At 43.4% G+C, this 18,508-nt stretch overlaps 1 protein-coding gene across 2 annotated transcripts; it reads right to left on the bottom strand.

Moving 5' to 3' along the window:
- Positions 1–8,325: 8,325 nt before the first annotated feature.
- LOC119365422 lies at positions 8,326–13,479 on the bottom strand. Of its 2 annotated transcripts, none has more exons than XM_037631054.1 (7): positions 13,007–13,479; positions 10,747–12,726; positions 10,474–10,677; positions 10,009–10,101; positions 9,350–9,811; positions 9,107–9,248; positions 8,326–8,631 (listed from the first exon to the last, which is right to left on the bottom strand). In XM_037631054.1, exons 1-6 carry the CDS (start codon positions 13,421–13,423, stop codon positions 9,153–9,155), a joined length of 3,252 nt encoding a protein of 1,083 aa, XP_037486951.1. In that variant the 5' UTR covers positions 13,424–13,479; the 3' UTR covers positions 8,326–8,631; positions 9,107–9,152. The 2 variants fall into 2 exon arrangements, with proteins under 2 accessions (XP_037486951.1, XP_037486952.1); XM_037631055.1 differs by having other exon boundaries at positions 9,149–9,248.
- Positions 13,480–18,508: the final 5,029 nt, after the last annotated feature.

The raw sequence follows: 18,508 nt of genomic DNA, 5'->3' as shown, positions 1-18,508 counted from the left end.
AGCATGTCATACTTTGGTTCGGCGGTATTGTTGGATGAAGCGGCCCGGACCGACATAACGCGTACGCTTACGCGAGACTAGTTCTACCGACGTGCTTTGCACACAGGTGGCTGGCGGGTGTCAGCTTCTCCAACTTTAGTTGAACCGAGTGTGGCTACGCCCGGTCCCTGTGAAGGTTAAAACAGCACTAACTTGACGAAATATCGTTGTGGTTTTAATGCGTAGGTAAGAACGGTTCTTGCTCAGCTCATAGCAGCCACGTAAAACTTGCAACAACAAAGTAGAGGACGTCTAACTTGTTTTTGCAGGGCATGTTGTGATGTGATATGGTCAAGACGTGATGAGATATAAGTTGTTGTATGAGATGATCATGTTTTGTTGAAGTTATCGGCAACTGGCAGAAGCCTTATGGTTGTCTCTTTATTGCATAAGATGCAAGCGCCAAATAATTGCTTTACTTTATCCCTATGCGATAGCAATAGTTGCAAGAACAATAGTTGGCGAGACGACCATGTGATGACACATTGATATAGATCAAGATGATGGAGATCATGGTGTCATGCCGGTGACGATAGAGATCATGACGATGCTATGGAGATGGAGATCAAAGGCACAAGATGATGATGGCCATATCATGTCACATATTTTGATTGCATGTGATGTTTATCTTTTATACATCTTATTTTGCTTTAATTGACGGTAGCATTATAAGATGATCTCTCACTAAATTTCAAGGTATAAGTGTTCTCCCTGAGTATGCACCGTTGCCAAAGTTCGTCGTGCCGAGACACCACGTGATGATCGGGTGTGATAAGCTCAATCTACAACGAGTGCAAGCCAGTTTTGCACATGCAGAATACTCGAGTTAAACTTGACGAGCCTAGCATATGCAGATATGGCCTCGGAACACTGGAGACCGAAAGGTCGAGCGTGAATCATATAGTAGATATGATCAACATAGTGATGTTCACCATTGAAAACTACTCCATCTCACATGATGATCGGACATGGTTTAGTTGATTTGGATCACGTGATCACTTAGATGATTAGAGAGATGTCTATCTAAGTGGGAGTTCTTAAGTAATATGATTAATTGAACTTTAGTTTATCATGAACTTGGTCCTGATAGTATTTTGCAAATTATGTTGTAGATCAATAGCTCGCGTTGTTGCTTCCCTATGTTTTATATGTGTTCCTAGAGAAACTAAGTTGAAAGATGGTAGTAGCAATGATGCGGACTGGGTCCGTGATCTAAGGTTTATCCTCATTGCTGCACAGAAGAATTATGTCCTTGATGCACCGCTAGGTGACAGACCTATTGCAGGGGCAGATGTAGACGTTATGAACGTTTGGCTAGCTCAATGTGATGACTACTTGATAGTTTAGTGCACCATGCTTAACGGCTTAGAATCGGGACTTCAAAGACGTTTTGAACGTCATGGACCATATGAGATGTTTCAGGAGTTGAAGTTAATATTTCAAGCAAATACCCGAGTTGAGAGATATGAAGTCTCCAACAAGTTCTATAGCTAAAAGATGGAGGATAATTGCTCAACTAGTGAGCATGTGCTCAGATTATCTGGGTACTACAATCGCTTGAATCAAGTGGGAGTTAATCTTCCAGATAATATAGTGATTGACATAGTTCTCTAGTCACCATCACCAAGTTACTGGAACTTCATGATGAACTATAGTATGCAAGGGATGACGAAAACGTTTCCCGATCTTCTCATGATGATGAAATCGATGCAGGTAGAAATTAAGAAAGAGCATCAAGTGTTGATGATTAACAAGACCACTAGTTTCAAGAAAAGAGCAAAGGGAAAGAAAGGGAACTTCATGTAGAATGGCAAGCAAGTTGTCACTCCCGCGAAGAATCCCAAAGCTAGACCAAAGCCTCAAACTGAGTGCTTCTACTACAAAGGAAATGGTCACTAGAAGCGGAAATGCCCTGAATATTTGGTGGATAAGAAGGATGGCAAAGTGAACAAGGGTATATTTGGTATACATGTTATTGATGTGTACCTTACTAGTATTTATAGTAGCCCCTGGGTATTTGATACTTGTTCGGTTGCTAAAAATTAGTAACTCGAAACAGGAGTTACAGAATAAACAGAGACTAGTTGAGGGTGAAGTGAAGATGTGTGTTGGAAGTGGTTCCAAGATTGATATGATCATCATCGCGCACTCCCTATACTTTCGGGATTAGTGTTAAACCTAAATAAATGTTATTTGGTGTTTGCGTTGAGCATGAATATGATTTGATCATGTTTATTGCAATACGGTTATTCATTTAAAGTCAGAGAATAATTGTTGTTCTGTTTACATGAATAAAACCTTCAATATCATACACCCAATGAAAATAGTTTGTTGGATCTCGATTGTAGTGATATACAAATTCATGATATTGATGCCAAAAGATGCAAAGTTGATAATGATAGTGCAACTTATTTGTGGCACTATCGTTTGGGTCATATCGGTGTAAAGTGCATGAAGAAACTCCATAAAGATGGACTTTTGGAATCACTTGGTTATGGATCATTTGATGCTTGCGAACCGTGCCTTTTGGGCAAGATGACTAAAAACTCCGTTCTCTGGAACAATGGAACGAGCTACTGACTTGTTGGAAATAATGCATACCGATGTATGTGCTCCAATGTATGTTGATGCTCGTGGCGGGTATCGTTATTTTCTGACCTTCACAGATGATTTGAGCAGATATGAGTATATCTACTTAATGAAGCACAAGTCTAAAACATTTGAAAAGTTCAAAGTATTTTAGAGTGAAGTGGAGAATCATCGTAACAAGAAAATAAAGTTTCTATGATCTGATCATGGAGGAGAATATTTGAGTTACGAGTTTGGCCTTCATTTAAAACAATGTGGAATGGTTTCACAGCTCACGCCACATGGAACAGCATAGCATAATGGTGTGTCCAAACATCGTAACCGCACTTTATTGGATATGGTGCGATCTATGATGTATCTTACCGATTTACCACTATCGTTTTGGGGTTATGCATTAGAGACAGATGCATTCACTTTAAATAGGGCACCATCAAAATCCGTTGAGACGACGCCTTATGAACTGTGGTTTGGCAAGAAACCAAAGTTGTCGTTTTTTAAAAAAGTTTGGGGCTGCGATGCTTATGTGAAAAAGTTTCAACCTGATAAGCTCGAACCCAAATCGGAGAAGTGCGTCTTCATAGAATACCCAAAGGAAGCTGTTGGGTACACCTTCTATCGCAGATCCGAAGGCAAGATATTCGTTGCTAAGATGGATCCTTTCTAGAGAAGGAGTTTCTCTCGAAAGAAGTGAGTGGGAGGAAAGTAGAGTTTGATAAGGTAATTGTACCTTCTCCCGAATTGAAAAGTAGTTCATCACAGAAATTAGTTCCAGTGATTGCTACACCGATTAGTGAGGAAGTTAACGATGATGATCATGAAGCTTCGGATCAAGTTACTACCGAACCTCGTAGATCAACCAGAGTAAGATCCACACCAGAGTGGTACAGTAATCCTGTTCTGGAGGTCATATTACTTGACCATGACGAACCTACGAACTATGAGGAAGCGATGATGAGCCCGGATTCCGCGAAATGGCTTAAGGCTATGAAATCTGAGATAGGATCCATGTATGAGAATAAAGTGTGGGCTTTGGTTGACTTGCCCGATGATCGGCAAGCCATAGAAAATAAATGGATCTTCAAGAGAAAGACGTACGCTGATAGTTGTGTTACTATCTACAAAGCTCGAATTGTCGAAAAGGGTTTTCGACAAGTTCAAGGTGTTGAATACAATGAGATTTTCTCACTCGTATCGATACTTAAAAGTCTGTCCAAATCATGTTAGCAATTGCTGCATTTTATGAAATTTGGCAAATAGATGTCAAAACTACATTCCTTAATGGATTTCTTAAAAAAGAGTTGTATATGATGCAACTAGAAGGTTTTGTCAATCCGAAGGTGCTAACAAAGTGTGCAAGCTCCAGTGATCCATCTATGGACTGGTGCAAGCATCTCGGAGTTGGAATATACGGTTTGATGAGTTGATCAAAGCATATAGTTTTATACATACTTGCGGTGAAGCCTGTATTTACAGGAAAGTGAGTGGGAGCACTACCGCCTTTCTGATAAGTATGTGTGAATGACATATTGTTGATCAGAAATAATGTAGAATTTTCTGGAAAGCATAAAGGAGTGTTTGAAAGGAGTTCTTCAAAATAAAGACCTCAGTAAAGCTACTTACATGTTGAGCATCAAGATCTATTGAGATAGATCAAGATGCTTGATAAGATTTTCAATGAGTACATACCTTGACAAGATTTTGAAGTAGTTCAAAATGGAACAGTCAAAGAAAGAGTTCTTGCCTGTGTTGCAAAGGTGTGAAATTGAGTAAGACTCAAAACCCGACCATGACAGAAAATAGAAAGAGAATGAAAAGTCATTCCCTATGCCTCAGTCATAGGTTCTATAAAGTATGATATGCTGTGTACCAGACCGATTGTATACCTTGCTCTGAGTTTGGCAAGGGAGTACAATTTTGATCTAGGAGTAGGTCACTGAACAGCGGTCAAGATTATCCTTAGTAAGGACTAAGGAAATATTTCTCGATTATGGAAGTGATAAAAGAGCCCGTCGTAAAGAGTTACATCGGTGCAAACTTTTACACCGATCCAGATGACTCTAAGTCTCAATCTGGATACATATTGAAAGTGGGAGCAATTAGCTAAAGTAGCTTCGTGCAGAGCATTGTATACATAGAATATTTGCAAAATACACACGGCTCTGAATGTGACAGACCCGTTGACTAAACTTCTCTCACGAGCAAAACATGATCATACCTTAGTACTCTTTGGGTGTTAATCACATAGCATGTGAACTTGATTATTGACTCTAGTAAACCCTTTGGGTGTTGATCACATGACGATGTGAACTATGGGTATTAATCACATACAGATGTGAATATTGGTGTTAAATCACATGGCGATGTGAACTAGATTACTGACTCTAGTGCAAGTGGGAGACTGAAGGAAATATGCCCTAGAGGCAATAATGAAGTTATTATTTATTTCTTTATTTTATGATAAATGTTTATTATTCATGCTAGAATTGTATTAACCGGAAACATAATGCATGTGTGAATACATAGACAAACATAGTGTCACTAGTATGCATCTACTTGACTAGCTCGTTGAATCAAAGATGGTTAAGTTTCATAGCCATAGACATGAGTTTAACGGGATCACATTATTAGAGAATGATGTGATTGACTTGACCCATTCCGTTAGCTTAGCACTTGATTGTTTAATATGTTGCTATTGCTTTCTTCATGACTTATACATGTTCCTATGACTATGAGATTATGCAACTCCCGTTTACCGGAGGAACACTTTGTGTGCTACCAAACGTCACAACATAACTGGGTGATTATAAAGGTGCTCTACAGGTGTCTCCGAAGGTACTTGTTGAGTTGGCGTATTTCGAGATTAGGATTTATCACTCCGATTGTTGGAGAGGTATCTCTGGGCCCTCTCGGTAATGCACATCACTATAAGCCTTGCAAGCAATGTGACTAATGAGTTAGTTGCTAGATGATGCATTACATAACGAGTAAAGAGACTTGCCGGTAACGAGATTGAACTAGATATTGAGATACCGACGATCGAATCTCGGGCAAGTAACATACCGATGACAAAGGGAACAACGTATGTTGTTATGCGGTTTGACCGATAAAGATCTTCGTAGAATATGTGGGAACCAATATGAGCATCCAGGTTCCGCTATTGGTTATTGACCGGAGACGTGTCTCGGTCATGTCTACATAGTTCTCGAACCCGTAGGGTCCGCAGCTTAAAGTTCGGTGACGATTTATAGTATGAGTTATGTGTTTTGATGTACCGAAGGTAGTTCGGAGTCTTGGATGAGATTGGGGACATGACGAGGAGTCTCGAAATGGTCGAGACGTAAAGATCGATATATTGGACAACTATATTCGGACATCGGAAATGTTCCAAGGCCTAGTCCGAATTGGACTAGGGGGAGGGGCTGCGCCCCCTCCTTCCTTCTCTTCTCTCTTCCCTTTCCTTGACTCCTACTACATGGAAGGGGGGAATCCTACTCCCGGTGGGAGTAGGACTCCCCAGGGCGCGCCATAGAGAGGGCCGGCCCCTCCCCTCCTCTCCTCCTTTATATACTGAGGCAAGGGGCACCCCATGGACACACAAGTTGATCTGTTGATCTCTCCCAGCCGTGTGCGGTGCCCCCTCCATCATATTTCACCTCGGTAATATCGTAGCGGTGCTTAGGCGAAGCCCTGTGTCGGTAGCATCATCAACACCGTCATCACGCCGTCGTGCTGACGGAGCTCTCCCGCAAAGCTCTGCTGGATCGGAGTTCGTGGGACGTCATCGAGCTGAACGTGTGCTGAACTCGGAGGTGCCGTAACGTTCGGTACTTGGATCGGTCGGATCGTGAAGACGTACGACTACATCAACCGTGTTGTGCTAACGCTTCCGCTTTCAGTCTACGAGGGTATGTGGACAACACTCTCCCCTCTCGTTGCTATGCATCACCATGATCTTGCGTGTGCGTGGGAAATTTTTTGTAATTACTACGTTCCCCAACATAGACACCATGAGACGCCACCCCACAAAAAAATCATAAAAAAGTGCCATGTGAAAATAACATGTGTAATTCTTTTAGGCTTGGGAAAACTTTGTTTTTGCCACCCTAGTTTGTGCCTACTTTGCTTATGCCACTCTAGAATTTAACATATCACTTTTGCCACTCTTAGTTTTTGACAATACATCACAAATGCCATTCCGTGGCAAAAGCAATAACTTTTCATTTCACTTTTGCCACTCTTAGATTTTGACAATGCATCACAAATGCCATTCCGTGGCAAAAGCAATAAGTTTTCATTTCACTTTTGCCACTCTTAGATTTTGACAATGTATCACAATTGCCACTCAAAAATTATCGCTTTTGCCACAGAATGGCAATTGTTAAATTCTAGAGTGGCATAAGCAATGTGGTCAAAAGCTAGAGTGGCAAAAACAAAGTTTTCCCATTCTTTTATCTATTATTTCTCTGCTACACAAATGCCTTTTATTGTTCTCATGGTAGCATTATTTACACTCAGAAATTGTTTCAGGCTATTTGGGAGAATAAGCCACTCCAAACCTTAGACAAGTCCTTAACTCCAATGTCCAAAAAATTCTGAAATAGTTCATGAACGTAGGGAATATTGCAAATGATAACCTACAAAGACGCATACTAAATATATGTCACTTCATGTTTCTTTTTGTGTTTTGTTCAAAGCAAAGGCAACATGAATTTATTTATCCCTCCTTTTTTATGAGCTTTGCAAGTTATCGTTTCATAGCATTCCTTACATCCATGAATATTTTTCACATTTTCTACAAAACGCTGAAATAGAAAAAACGACTATCCATACGGAGGGTGGGGTTCATGTTAACTGGTTTACCGAAGTGTAGGATTATTGCAAATGATTTCATGGTTTAGGTAGGAGTGTTAGAGTGCAAAGCTTATAATTCATTTCATCAAAACAAAAAATTCCACGTTGTAGCTTCAATAAGATAGAGCAAATCCGGTGACTACCAACATGATGTAACTCAACCTCAGTTCCACATAACATCAGCATCAGCAATCTCAGTCCTATTGGAACAGAATGATCTACAATTTGCATCTTCCAACTAGGATAGCGCCTTGGTGGGGAGCGGAGGGATAGGGGTGTGCGACAGCAGCACCACAGTGATTCCTGAAGATATGTATAGGGCACATCTCACTCTGCTTGGGGCTGAGCTCCAAGCATGTGTCATGGAAGATATGCCAAGGTTTTAAGGATACAGCAAATGGCAGAACATAGGAACAAATTTACTCCTGCTCAGCTTCATACTCCCTCCGTCCGACAAGTATTTCCGGACGGAGGGAGTATTTAGGGGGTGTTCGGAGTCCCTCCGCTCCGGACTCAGCTCCGCGGAGCTGACGGAGCTACAGGCTAAAATAGCGGAGTTGGAAGGTAGGTGCTCTGCAGATCCCGTAATTCCGCAGAGCCGGTGGAGAGCCGAACAGGCCCTTAGTTGGAATCATTTTCAGCTTCTTTACATGTGTACATCAGAGCAAACAAGCCAACATATCATTTTGGTCTTAATATGACCTTCCATTTTGACAGATATAACCTTCCATAATATATACAAATTGAGATGTGGCATTAATATTTCCCTCTGCCAGGTTATTTGACTATGCTGTGGCTGACAACTGAAGAAATGCCATGGCGTCACTTCAGCGACATGCTGTCAAGTTTGAAAACAAAGTTCCTTAACGACATTTGGTAAATTTTGCTTATGTTCGGGCAACACTCCTTTGTCATCACATACATCAGCAAAATATGATTAGTTCTCTTCTCAGTCCTACATATCAGGATAGACAACTAGTTGCCCTCTTACAACAGTGCAAGAAACATGACAAGAGATTGCGATCATATGGGTGAAATGTGATCACTTCTACCCGAGAGAAACCATAAATGGTGCCTATAAAACTAAGATCCGGCTAAAAGGCGAACACTACTGCCGCTTTGTACCCCAAGCATCAGTCGATCAGGTCCAATCTGCAAAACAAGAATGAGCCCGATAAGTCAAACGCACACAGATTGAAAACAAAAACACCGTATGTGCTTTTCTCAAAGAGAGAAAAACAGCAAGGCATGTAGACTCCCTAGTCCTTTTTGTGCTTGTAAATTTCATGGAAAATGTTATATTGCACTATGTGCAAAAGAGAAGTCCCGTGCTATAAAATTTTGCCGATCACCACAAAATTTGTTCCTTTGGACTAAAAAATGCCCTTTTCCCCATGAAATTTTGCATGCATATAAGAAACTACAACAATCAGTGCGGTTTTCTTTTCACTATTTTTTTGACAATTCAGTTATGTTTGTTTTACTGTTCACCGCAGGTGCATGTGAGCTCAGGTGCATTTCGCTGCTTTCAGTAAACCGCATACTCTTAACATTTTGGGGTTAATTATTTTTGTTTCACAGCTCGGCTCTCGAGGAGGCGTATTTGGACATAATGAGATGGTATTACCATCTCATCGAGTCTGCATTTGGACATATGAGATGGCATTACCATCTCATCGAGTCCGTTGATTATGCGAGGAAGGATGACGTGGCCCTGAGTAAACAATATGCGGCTCCAAAACATCATCGGAGTTCGCTTCATTTCGTTCCTGGCACATAACAAGAAAAGGTCTGGTTTAGATACACTGTCACAAGCCAATATCAGCTACATATCTCCCACAGTCAAATCAGTTCACTAAAAGGATTTTACCTGTTGGAAACTTGATAGCATCACTGGTTCATCCGTTATTCCATTTGGTAAGCCACCAGTTGACATCATCTTCTGCATAGCACTCATTGCGTTTGTCACTCTTGCCAAGTCCTCCTGCAGCTTTTTCTGACTTTCCTCCATCACTATCACCTTCTTCCTTAGAGCGGCTGCCTCATCTTCAGCTTTTCTTTTAGCCCTCGCAGCTTCCAAGACTGCATTTTCCTGAGAGTTTTTGGGGCGACTTTCCTCTGTTACTACCACCTTCTTTCTCGGTGTGGAGACTTCATCTCCAGCCTTTCGTTTGGCCCTCGCAGCTTGCGGGTCTGACCTTTCCTGTAGGTCTTTGGGGGAGGGCCCAGGTGTATACGTGCGTGCACTAGCCCTCCTTTTTGCACCCATGGCAGGTGCATAATCATCTTCTGGGCTTTCTCGATTCTCAAGAGCAGGGTCACCAGATCGTGACTGCAAGGTGAGCAAGGCATTTCAGTTCTTGAGCGCGTCCAGGAGACAAGGGCAAAAACTATGAGTTCGGATTTATAGTTACATGTAAAATATAGTAATGGACTTGCTGGTATATAATACATAGGATTTTTTTTTCTTTTCATTCAAATAACATATGAACAAATCATCCAGATAGAAAACAAGGACATAAGAGTTACCTCTTCCTCAAATATACGTGCAAAGCTCTTTGATCCGGTTTTAGTGATATATGTTGATTTCGCCCGACAAGCTTTACCTGCAGCACTTCTGGCCTGTGTTTAAAAACATTTATCAATCATAAAATGTCTACACCTCCGTTTCAAAATGGTTGTCTTTTTTAGAGTTGGGCACAAGAATGTTAGTAAAATGTCTATAACTCTATATGGCCCATCTATTTTTCGTCACAAGGTCATTAAATTACCTTTTTCTTCCCATGAAGCAAGGCATGCAAGCACAAGAGTTAATTAGCTCTTTTCTGATGACATTGATTAAAGGGAAAAGCAAGAATACAAATGAGTTAACTTTGCGTTGGAAGTGTAGAAGGGCAAGTATTTTGAGAACAAATGGAGGTGCTAAAAGGACTTCTTTTTTGAAACAGAGGGAGTACAGTGTTACAACAAATAAAAGAGAATGCACAGCACTACCTTTGCCTTTTCCGTATTCCAATATGCAATAAGGACTCGCCATTGTTCTTCTGGGACACGAGGATCTCGATCAGCAAGGCGTTCCTCTTCAGTTATATGAGGATCGTGGTGTTTCAGTTTTAGGTGACATTTCCAAAACTTCCACTTGTTTCTTATGGAGCTCAGGACCGACAACTCGCGAGGTGGATCAACATCAAATTTAAGCTATACCAAAGAATAAGCAGTGTGAAAAAAGTTACAGGCAGGAAAAAAAAAAACATTAGTAATGCATACCTTAACAATGTGCCACATAACATCCTTGTTCTCCTTTGGAAATGTTTTCCAACTTACATATGTGAGAGGTGCCAACACTGCATCTCGTGCCAGTGCGCCTAGAAAGTTAATCAACATGATTGCATTTTCTCCGATTGGCAGGCCCGAAGTGTTCAAGGAGACTGGTATCCGTACACCCTTGGGCAAGGTCCACACTTTGAGACAAAGACGACCTCCTACTTTCTTTCCCTTTGCAAGGGCCCTTCTGACCTCTAGAGGTAAATAATTCCGCGCGAAATGCTCGGGGTCAGACATATCAGGAACTAAAGGAGTCGTGGTTACATCAGGGTCATCTGATTCACCAGAGATTTCCTGAGGCACCTTATGTACAGATCGGCAATAGTCCTCATCATTATCTGGATGGTCAGACTCAGACATGCTTTGATTTGGAGATACAACATAGTCCTCATCGTCATCACTTTCTACAGAATCAGTGTCTGTCGTGGCAACTGACACTTCACAATCTGGAGAGGGGGGACACTGCTGAAGAGGCACCCATTCAATTGATTCATCATCCATAGCATCTTCTGGCACTTGGACATTACGACCAAAATTCTGCAGGTCACCAGGGTCGCTTTCTAGAGGTTTATTTTCCATAGCAGCAGATGAATCTTTGGCCAAACGTTTACTATGTTTAAGCTGAAGCCCATCATTTGATGAAGCTATTGAGCCTTTTCTATTCTTCTTCTGCGTCCAACCACTAGTCTGCTTGGAAACATTACATTCAGTCTGCTCCTTCTGGATTTCATCATTAGTGCATACATTTTTCTGTTTTAGATCAGCCAGCTTATTCGGAGGTGTAAAATGTTCCCGCCCGTTAAGAGTTGAAGTGTTGCCATGCCTCTCATTAGCCTTACTTTGACGCTCAGAATCGACCTGGATTTCATGACTATCAGTATCAGAGGTCTGCCCTTCTACCTGTTGTATATTGTGGTTCAGTGATTCCATATGTCTCTTCTCGGCAATAGTCTTGGCATTAACTAACTCTGATTTTTTCTGCTTGCTACACCTTGCAGTAGTCTCCTTTATAGGAAAAGAGTACATTGCTTCTGTATTAGTTAGATGACTGGTAGGCTCACGAATTGCCTGATCTGGGTGCTCTTTCTGTGTGTGTTCTGAAGGAGTTGCATCAGACTGTTCTTTTTGCATATGTTGCTTCACTTGATTTGTAGTTGATGCCTTTCTCTTCTCTACATTAAAAGAGTTGGGCCCAACTGAACATCCAGTAGGCCAAGTGCTCTCCCTTGAAAGCATTTTATCGATCATCTCAGTGGATGCCTCTTCTCCATGATTTGCTTGGTTGACTGGCGGATGAACCACCCCATCCAGATCTAGACAATCTATCTGACTGCCTCCCGCATGACTTTCATGATAAGGCCGTTTGTGCACCTGCTGTATGATCTGAGTAGGAGTCCCCATATGCCTCTCCCCTATACTTGGAGTTTGGGGGCCAGTGGAGCATCCAACTCTCTGGTTTCTATGAGTTGCAGTAGCCTCGTATATCAATTCAGTATGTCTCGCCTCTCTATAAATTTCATGGTTGAGAGGCCCATCCTGCATCTCCTCTGAATGAATGACTCTATGCAGGCGTGCCAGCTGCGCTCGCTTTGGCTGAATATGGTAACTAGGGCGCTGATCATTTACATGATTTCTGACCTCATTTACATTTTGAGGAAAAAATTGTCTCTCCTCATTACCTACAATACCACGGCCAAGTGAAGGTCGATTTCCCTGACGGCTATGATTTGCAACAGTCTCATTAGCCACATGTATCTCCTCTCGATCAATCATATGATCAGGATACTCTTGTTCATCCCGGTGCATGTGAATGAGACGACTGGGACGCTCTACCTGCGTCCTCCGTGGAGGAATTAACCTCGCATCAGGTTCTGCTTGGTGTAGCCCTGCATGCATTGTGTAACTAGGACGCTCTTGCCATCTCTGCATCACAGGAAAAGAAAGGTGTGCACTATGAATCTTAATGGATACCCAGGTGCCAGTGTGAGTGTGCATCAACTGAGCTAGACACACTACAAAGTTGCATATATGAAATCACCAAATAAGGGGGGGAAAGCCAGAAAGGCTCTTTGTTCTACACTTAAACCAGTGTGAGATGTATTATTACCAGTGGGAGTAGTGTTTTTTTTCCCAAATGTATTGCAAAATTTTCGACTCTGCAATACCAAAATCACAGCCCAACATAATGGAGAAGCATATATACCTCCCGGGCAGCAACAATCGGAGGGACGGATGCCGGGGAGCGCGGTACGGCGGCCGCCGCGGCGGAGGTCAGGATGTAGTTCCGGAGGCGGGCGGAGTCGACGGCCAGCTCGGCGCCGCAGAAAGGGCAGGCGCAGCGCGATAGCCCGACCGGCACGCTCAGGAGCTCGCCGCAGGCGCCACACGGCAGCCTGGCCCCGCGCGCGTCCGCGGCGCCCCGCGGAAGGGGCAGCGCCCTCCGGCGGGGCGGGGGCATGAGCTCCGGGGGGAGCGACTGCGGCGTGGCGCAGTCGGGGCAGACGAACTCCGTCAGCCCCCGCTCCACCTCCAACGTTTCCCTGCACCCCACGCAGCGGACCTCCAAGAGCTCCGCGGTGTCCTCGGCCGCCGCCGCCGTGGCTAGCGGCGGTGGCGCCATCGCATTGGAGCAAGCTTAGGGCGTGGTTTCGGTTCCGTTTCGGCGGCGGGGCAGGCTCGGTCGCGGTGGACGTGGGCTTTGGGGTTTGCGGCGCCACGGTGGGCTGGGGTTTTGCGTGCGTGTCTTTCCCCTTCGCCGCTGGGCTGGCTTGCACTGCTGCAGGAACTTTCTAGAAACATTTCACTTAAACCCTATCCGTGTCTCAAAAAAACTTAAACCCTATCCTTGTTTTAGATATTGCACTTTTTATATTTTCTGAACCGATGAAAAAAAATCAGTGGGTGTAGACATCATGAAAGGCCTGTTCGGAACACAGGTGTGCAAAACAAAGGAATTGGAATAAATAGAGGAAAGAGAAGGAAAGTTGATGCACAACATAGGATTGGGAAAATAGAGGAAAGGCATATGAGGAAGTGTTCGGGACATGGGTAGGAAACATCGAGAGTTCCATAGGCATGGACAATATTTTATTTGGCTAGACACAAATAACACCCTTGTCTGGACTTTTTTAATCACGCTTACCCTTGCATCCAGGATGGCAGCCAGCGGCCCAGAGCTTTACCTCGGGACTCCGCCAAAAAATGAGGACGCAGTGGATTTTTTCATTCCCGTGGAATCGACACATTAAAGGATGTTTTCCTCTGATATATTGTTCACATTTCCTATGCTCCGAACGCTAGCAAAGAAAAGTATTCCAAAGGACCAGGTTTCCTGTGAAATTCCCGCAGAAATCCCATGTACCGAACAAGGCCGAAAATAGTACCCACCAAAATTAATAAAGAAAATGATTATTTGTGTGATGTAAAAATAACATATGAACACTAGTAGAAAATAAGGCTTTGGTCCAAGCAGGGCAAGCCCATTAATCCCGGTTCACTCACGGACCGGGACCCATGGGGGCATCGGTCCCGGTTCGTGAGGGCAGGGGGCCGGCCGGGCCTCGTAGGGCATTAGTCCCGGTTTGTCTGGCCCCTTTGGTACCGGTTCCAGACACGAACCGGGACCAATGGGACTCGCTCCTGGCCCACCATCATTGGTCCCGGTGGTGGCTTGAATCGGGACCAAAGGTTGCCCTTTAGTCCCGGTTCTAGCCACGAACCGGGACCAATGAGATGCCTATATATATCCCCTTGCTCGCGAGCAGAGCAGTGGAGTGCTCTCTTTTTTTGTGAGAGGTGTGTTGTGCTCTAGCTCACCTCCTATGCACATGAGGTGTTCGATGAAATGCCCAAGCCACACTTAAGCTTTCTCCTCTCGGAGCTCCTTGTCCAAACTCTATTTTCCTCAAGATTTGTCTAGATTAGGCTGCCTGTCCTGTCCCGTCCCCGTCCTCACCACCATCGATCGCCCGCGCCGATCTCATCGTCGGCACCACCCTGGTGAGCCTCTTGTTCTTATCTTCTTTCTAAAAAAAGTTCTTACTTGTATGATTTAGATAGATACTTGTGTAATTTTCTTACTTATTATTTTTTGTTATTATATAGTGCGATGGTTTTGGTATCCGCCTCCGTCGGCCCTCGTCCTGTCTATGATTCGGATGTGGTATATATATATTATCTTTTATAACTATTTGTTTCATTTAGTGTTTATGACGATTATGCCGAGCAACGTGACATATTTTTTTTATCTAGGAGGTATGTGAACCGGAAATTCCAACCGACCCTATTGTCGAGAGGTTAAATTTAGTTGAAGAAGAAAACAGTTACTTGAAGGAAAAATTGAAAAAAATTGAGGAGAAGAAGATGATATTGGAGCTGCATGTTGCGGATGTCGTCAATGATCACAAGATCAAGAGGGATGCAATGCGCTTGAAGATTAGAAAGATTAGAAAATATGTCATTCATACTGAGGCTTGGTATCATTATGATGTTGGATCAATTGTTACCTTAGTTGCAATTATGATCGCATTTATTGTTGCATTGAAATGTTTTAGATAGTTTCAATGTATGGTTTAATTAGATGCTCTGGAGAGCTATATGTTGTTCAATGAGAACTATGTATGTACTTTGATTTTAATGTGATGATGAACTTCTATTAATTTGGTCACTTCTGTATTCATGATGTTCTGTAATGGTTTTTGACACACTTAATTATATATAATGCATGTAGGTGAACCGACAATGGATGTACGATGACAGACGCACCTCCGAGTACATTAAGGGCGTGCATAATTTTCTCGAAGTGGCTGAGACAAACAAGCAGAATGGTTTTATGTGTTGTCCATGCCCTATATGTGGGAATACGAAGTCTTACTCTGGCCGGAAAATCCTTCACAGCCACTTGCTTTATAAGGGTTTCATGCAACACTATAATGTTTGGACCAAGCACGGAGAAACAGGGGTTATGATGGAAGACAACGAAGAAGAAGAGAATGATGACAACTATGTGCCCTCTGAATACGGTGATGCTACAATGGGGGAAGCTGAAGATCAAGAGGAACCAGACGATGAGCCCGATGATGATCTTTGCCGGGTCATTGTTGATGCAAAGAGACTGTGTGAAAGTGTAAAGGAGAAGCCAAAGTTCGATCGCATGTTAGAGGATCACAAAAAAGGGTTGTACCCCAATTGCTAAGATGGCAACACAAAGCTCGGTACCACACTGAAATTGCTGCAGTGGAATGCAGAGAATGGTGTACCTGGCAAAGGATTTGAGAAGTTGCTGAAAATACTGAAGAAGAAGCTTCCAAAGGATAATGAGTTGTCCGACAGTACGTACGCAACAAAGAAGGTTGTACGCCCTTTAGGATTGGAGGTGCAGAAGATACATGCATGCCCTAATGACTGCATCCTCTACCGCGGTGCGTACGAGGATTTGAACGCATGCCTGGTATGCAGTGCATTGCGTTATAAGATCATATGAAATGACCCTGGTGATGTTGACGGCGAGCGCCCCAGGAAGAGGGTTCCTGCCAAGGTGATGTGGTATGCTCCTATAATACCACGGTTGAAATGTCTGTTCAGAAACAAAAAGCATGCCAAGTTGATGCAATGGCACAGAGAGGACCGTAAGAAAGACGGGAAGTTGAGAGCACCCGCTGACGGGTCGTAGTGGAGAAAAATCGAGAGAAAGTACTGGGAGGACTTTGCAGGTGACGCAAGGAACATATGGTTTGGTTTAAGTGCAGATGGCATTAATCCTTTTGGGGAGCAGAGCAGCAATAACAACACCTGGCATGTGACTCTATGTATCTATAACCTTCCTCCTTGGTTGTGCATGAAGCGGAAGTTCATTATGATGTTAGTTCTCATCCAAGGCCCTAAGCAACCCGGCAACGACATTGATGTGTACCTAAGGCCATTAGTTGAAGAACTTTTACAGTTGTGGAATGGAAACGGTGTACGTGTGTGGGATGAGCACAAACAACAGGAATTTGACCTACATGCGTTGCTGTTTGTAACCATCAATGATTGGCTCGCTCTCAGTAACCTTTCAGGACATACAAACAAGGGATACCATGCACGCATGCACTGTTTAGATGACACATAAAGTATATACCTGGACAAATGCAGGAAGAATGTGTACCTGGGGCATCGTCGATTTCTTTCGACCAACCATCAATGTCGAAAGAAAGGCAAGCATTTCAAAGGCGAGGCAGATCACCGGAAGAAGCCTGATGTCTGTACCGGTGATCACATACTTGTTGTGGTCCATGATTTCCAAGTAATCTTTGGAAAGGGTCCCGGCGGACTATCTGTTCCGAATGACGCTGAGGGACATGCACCCATGTGGAAGAAGAAATCTATATTTTGGGACCCACCCTACTGGAAAGACTAGAGGTCCGCTCTTCAATCAACATGATGCACGTGACGAAGAATCTTTGTGTGAACCTGCTAGGCTTCTTGGGCGTGTATGGGAAGACAAAAGATACACCAGAGACACGGGAGGACCAGCAACGTGTGCACAAAAAAGACGACATGCCTCCAAAGCAGTATGAAGGTCCTGCCAGCTACGCTCTTACCAAAGAAGAGAAGGAAATCTTCTTTGAATGCCTGCTCAGTATGAAGGTCCCGTCTGGCTTCTCGTCGAATATAAAAGGAATAATAAATATGCCAGAGAAAAAGTTCCAAAACCTAAAGTCTCATGACTGCCACGTGATTATGACGCAACTACTTCCGATTGCATTGAGGGGGCTTCTACCGAAAAATGTTCGATTAGCCATTGTGAACCTATGTTCATTTCTCAATGCAATCTCTCAGAAGGTGATCGATCCAGAAATCCTGCCAAGGTTAAGCAGTGATGTGGTGCAATGTCTTGTTAGTTTCGAGCTAGTGTTCCCACCATCCTTCTTCAATATCATGACACACGTCCTAGTTCATCTAGTCGACGAGATTGTCATTCTGGGCCCTATATTTCTACACAATGTGTTCCCCTTTGAGAGGTTCAGGGGAGTCCTAAAGAAATATGTCTGTAACCGCGCTAGGCCAGAAGGAAGCATCTCCATGGGCCATCAAATAGAGGATGCCATTGGGTTTTGTGTTGACTTCATTCCTGACCTTAAGAAGATTGGTCTCCCTCAATCGCGGTATGAGGGGAGACTGAGTGGAAAAGGCACGCTAGGAGAGGACTCAATAATATGTAGGGACGAGCATTCTTGGTCTTAAGCACACTACACAATTCTACATAATTCTACCTTGGTGACCCCGTATGCCGATGAACACAAGAACATTCTGCGCTCCAAACACCCGGAGCAGTGTGACGACTGGATTACATGTGAACACATCAGGACTTTCGGCAGTTGGTTGCAAACACGTCTCAGGGGTGACAACACTGTTTCTGATGAGCTATACTCGTTGGACAGGGGACCATCTTCGACTGTATTGACTTACAAAGGGTACGGGATAAATGGGAATACATTTTACACGATCGCCCAAGATCAAAAGACCACCAATCAAAACAGTGGTGTCCGCTTTAATGCAGCAACCAAGAGGGGAAAGGACACATATTATGGTTACATGGTGGACATATGGAAACTTGACTATGGACATGATTTTAAGGTCCTTTTGTTTCAGTGCAAATGGGTCAATCTGTCAGGAGGCGGGGTACAGGTAGACCCACAGTACGGAATGACAACAGTGGTTCTGA

The sequence above is a fragment of the Triticum dicoccoides genome, chromosome 2B (genome assembly GCF_002162155.2).
Source record: "Triticum dicoccoides isolate Atlit2015 ecotype Zavitan chromosome 2B, WEW_v2.0, whole genome shotgun sequence".
Classification (NCBI taxonomy): Eukaryota; Viridiplantae; Streptophyta; class Magnoliopsida; order Poales; family Poaceae; genus Triticum; species Triticum dicoccoides.
This window is presented reverse-complemented; position numbering and strand designations above follow the sequence as displayed.

Bases quoted from the DNA above. Each gene is read 5' to 3' on its own strand.
- LOC119365422 (XM_037631054.1), bottom strand. From the start codon at position 13,423: ATGGCGCCACCGCCGCTAGCCACGGCGGCGGCGGCCGAGGACACCGCG. The intron at 12,727-13,006 runs GTATATATGCTT...CCTGTGATGCAG, and splicing joins CGATTGTTGCTGCCCGGGAG to AGATGGCAAGAGCGTCCTAG. The intron at 10,102-10,473 runs GTAGTGCTGTGC...TTTTAAACACAG, and splicing joins GGAATACGGAAAAGGCAAAG to GCCAGAAGTGCTGCAGGTAA.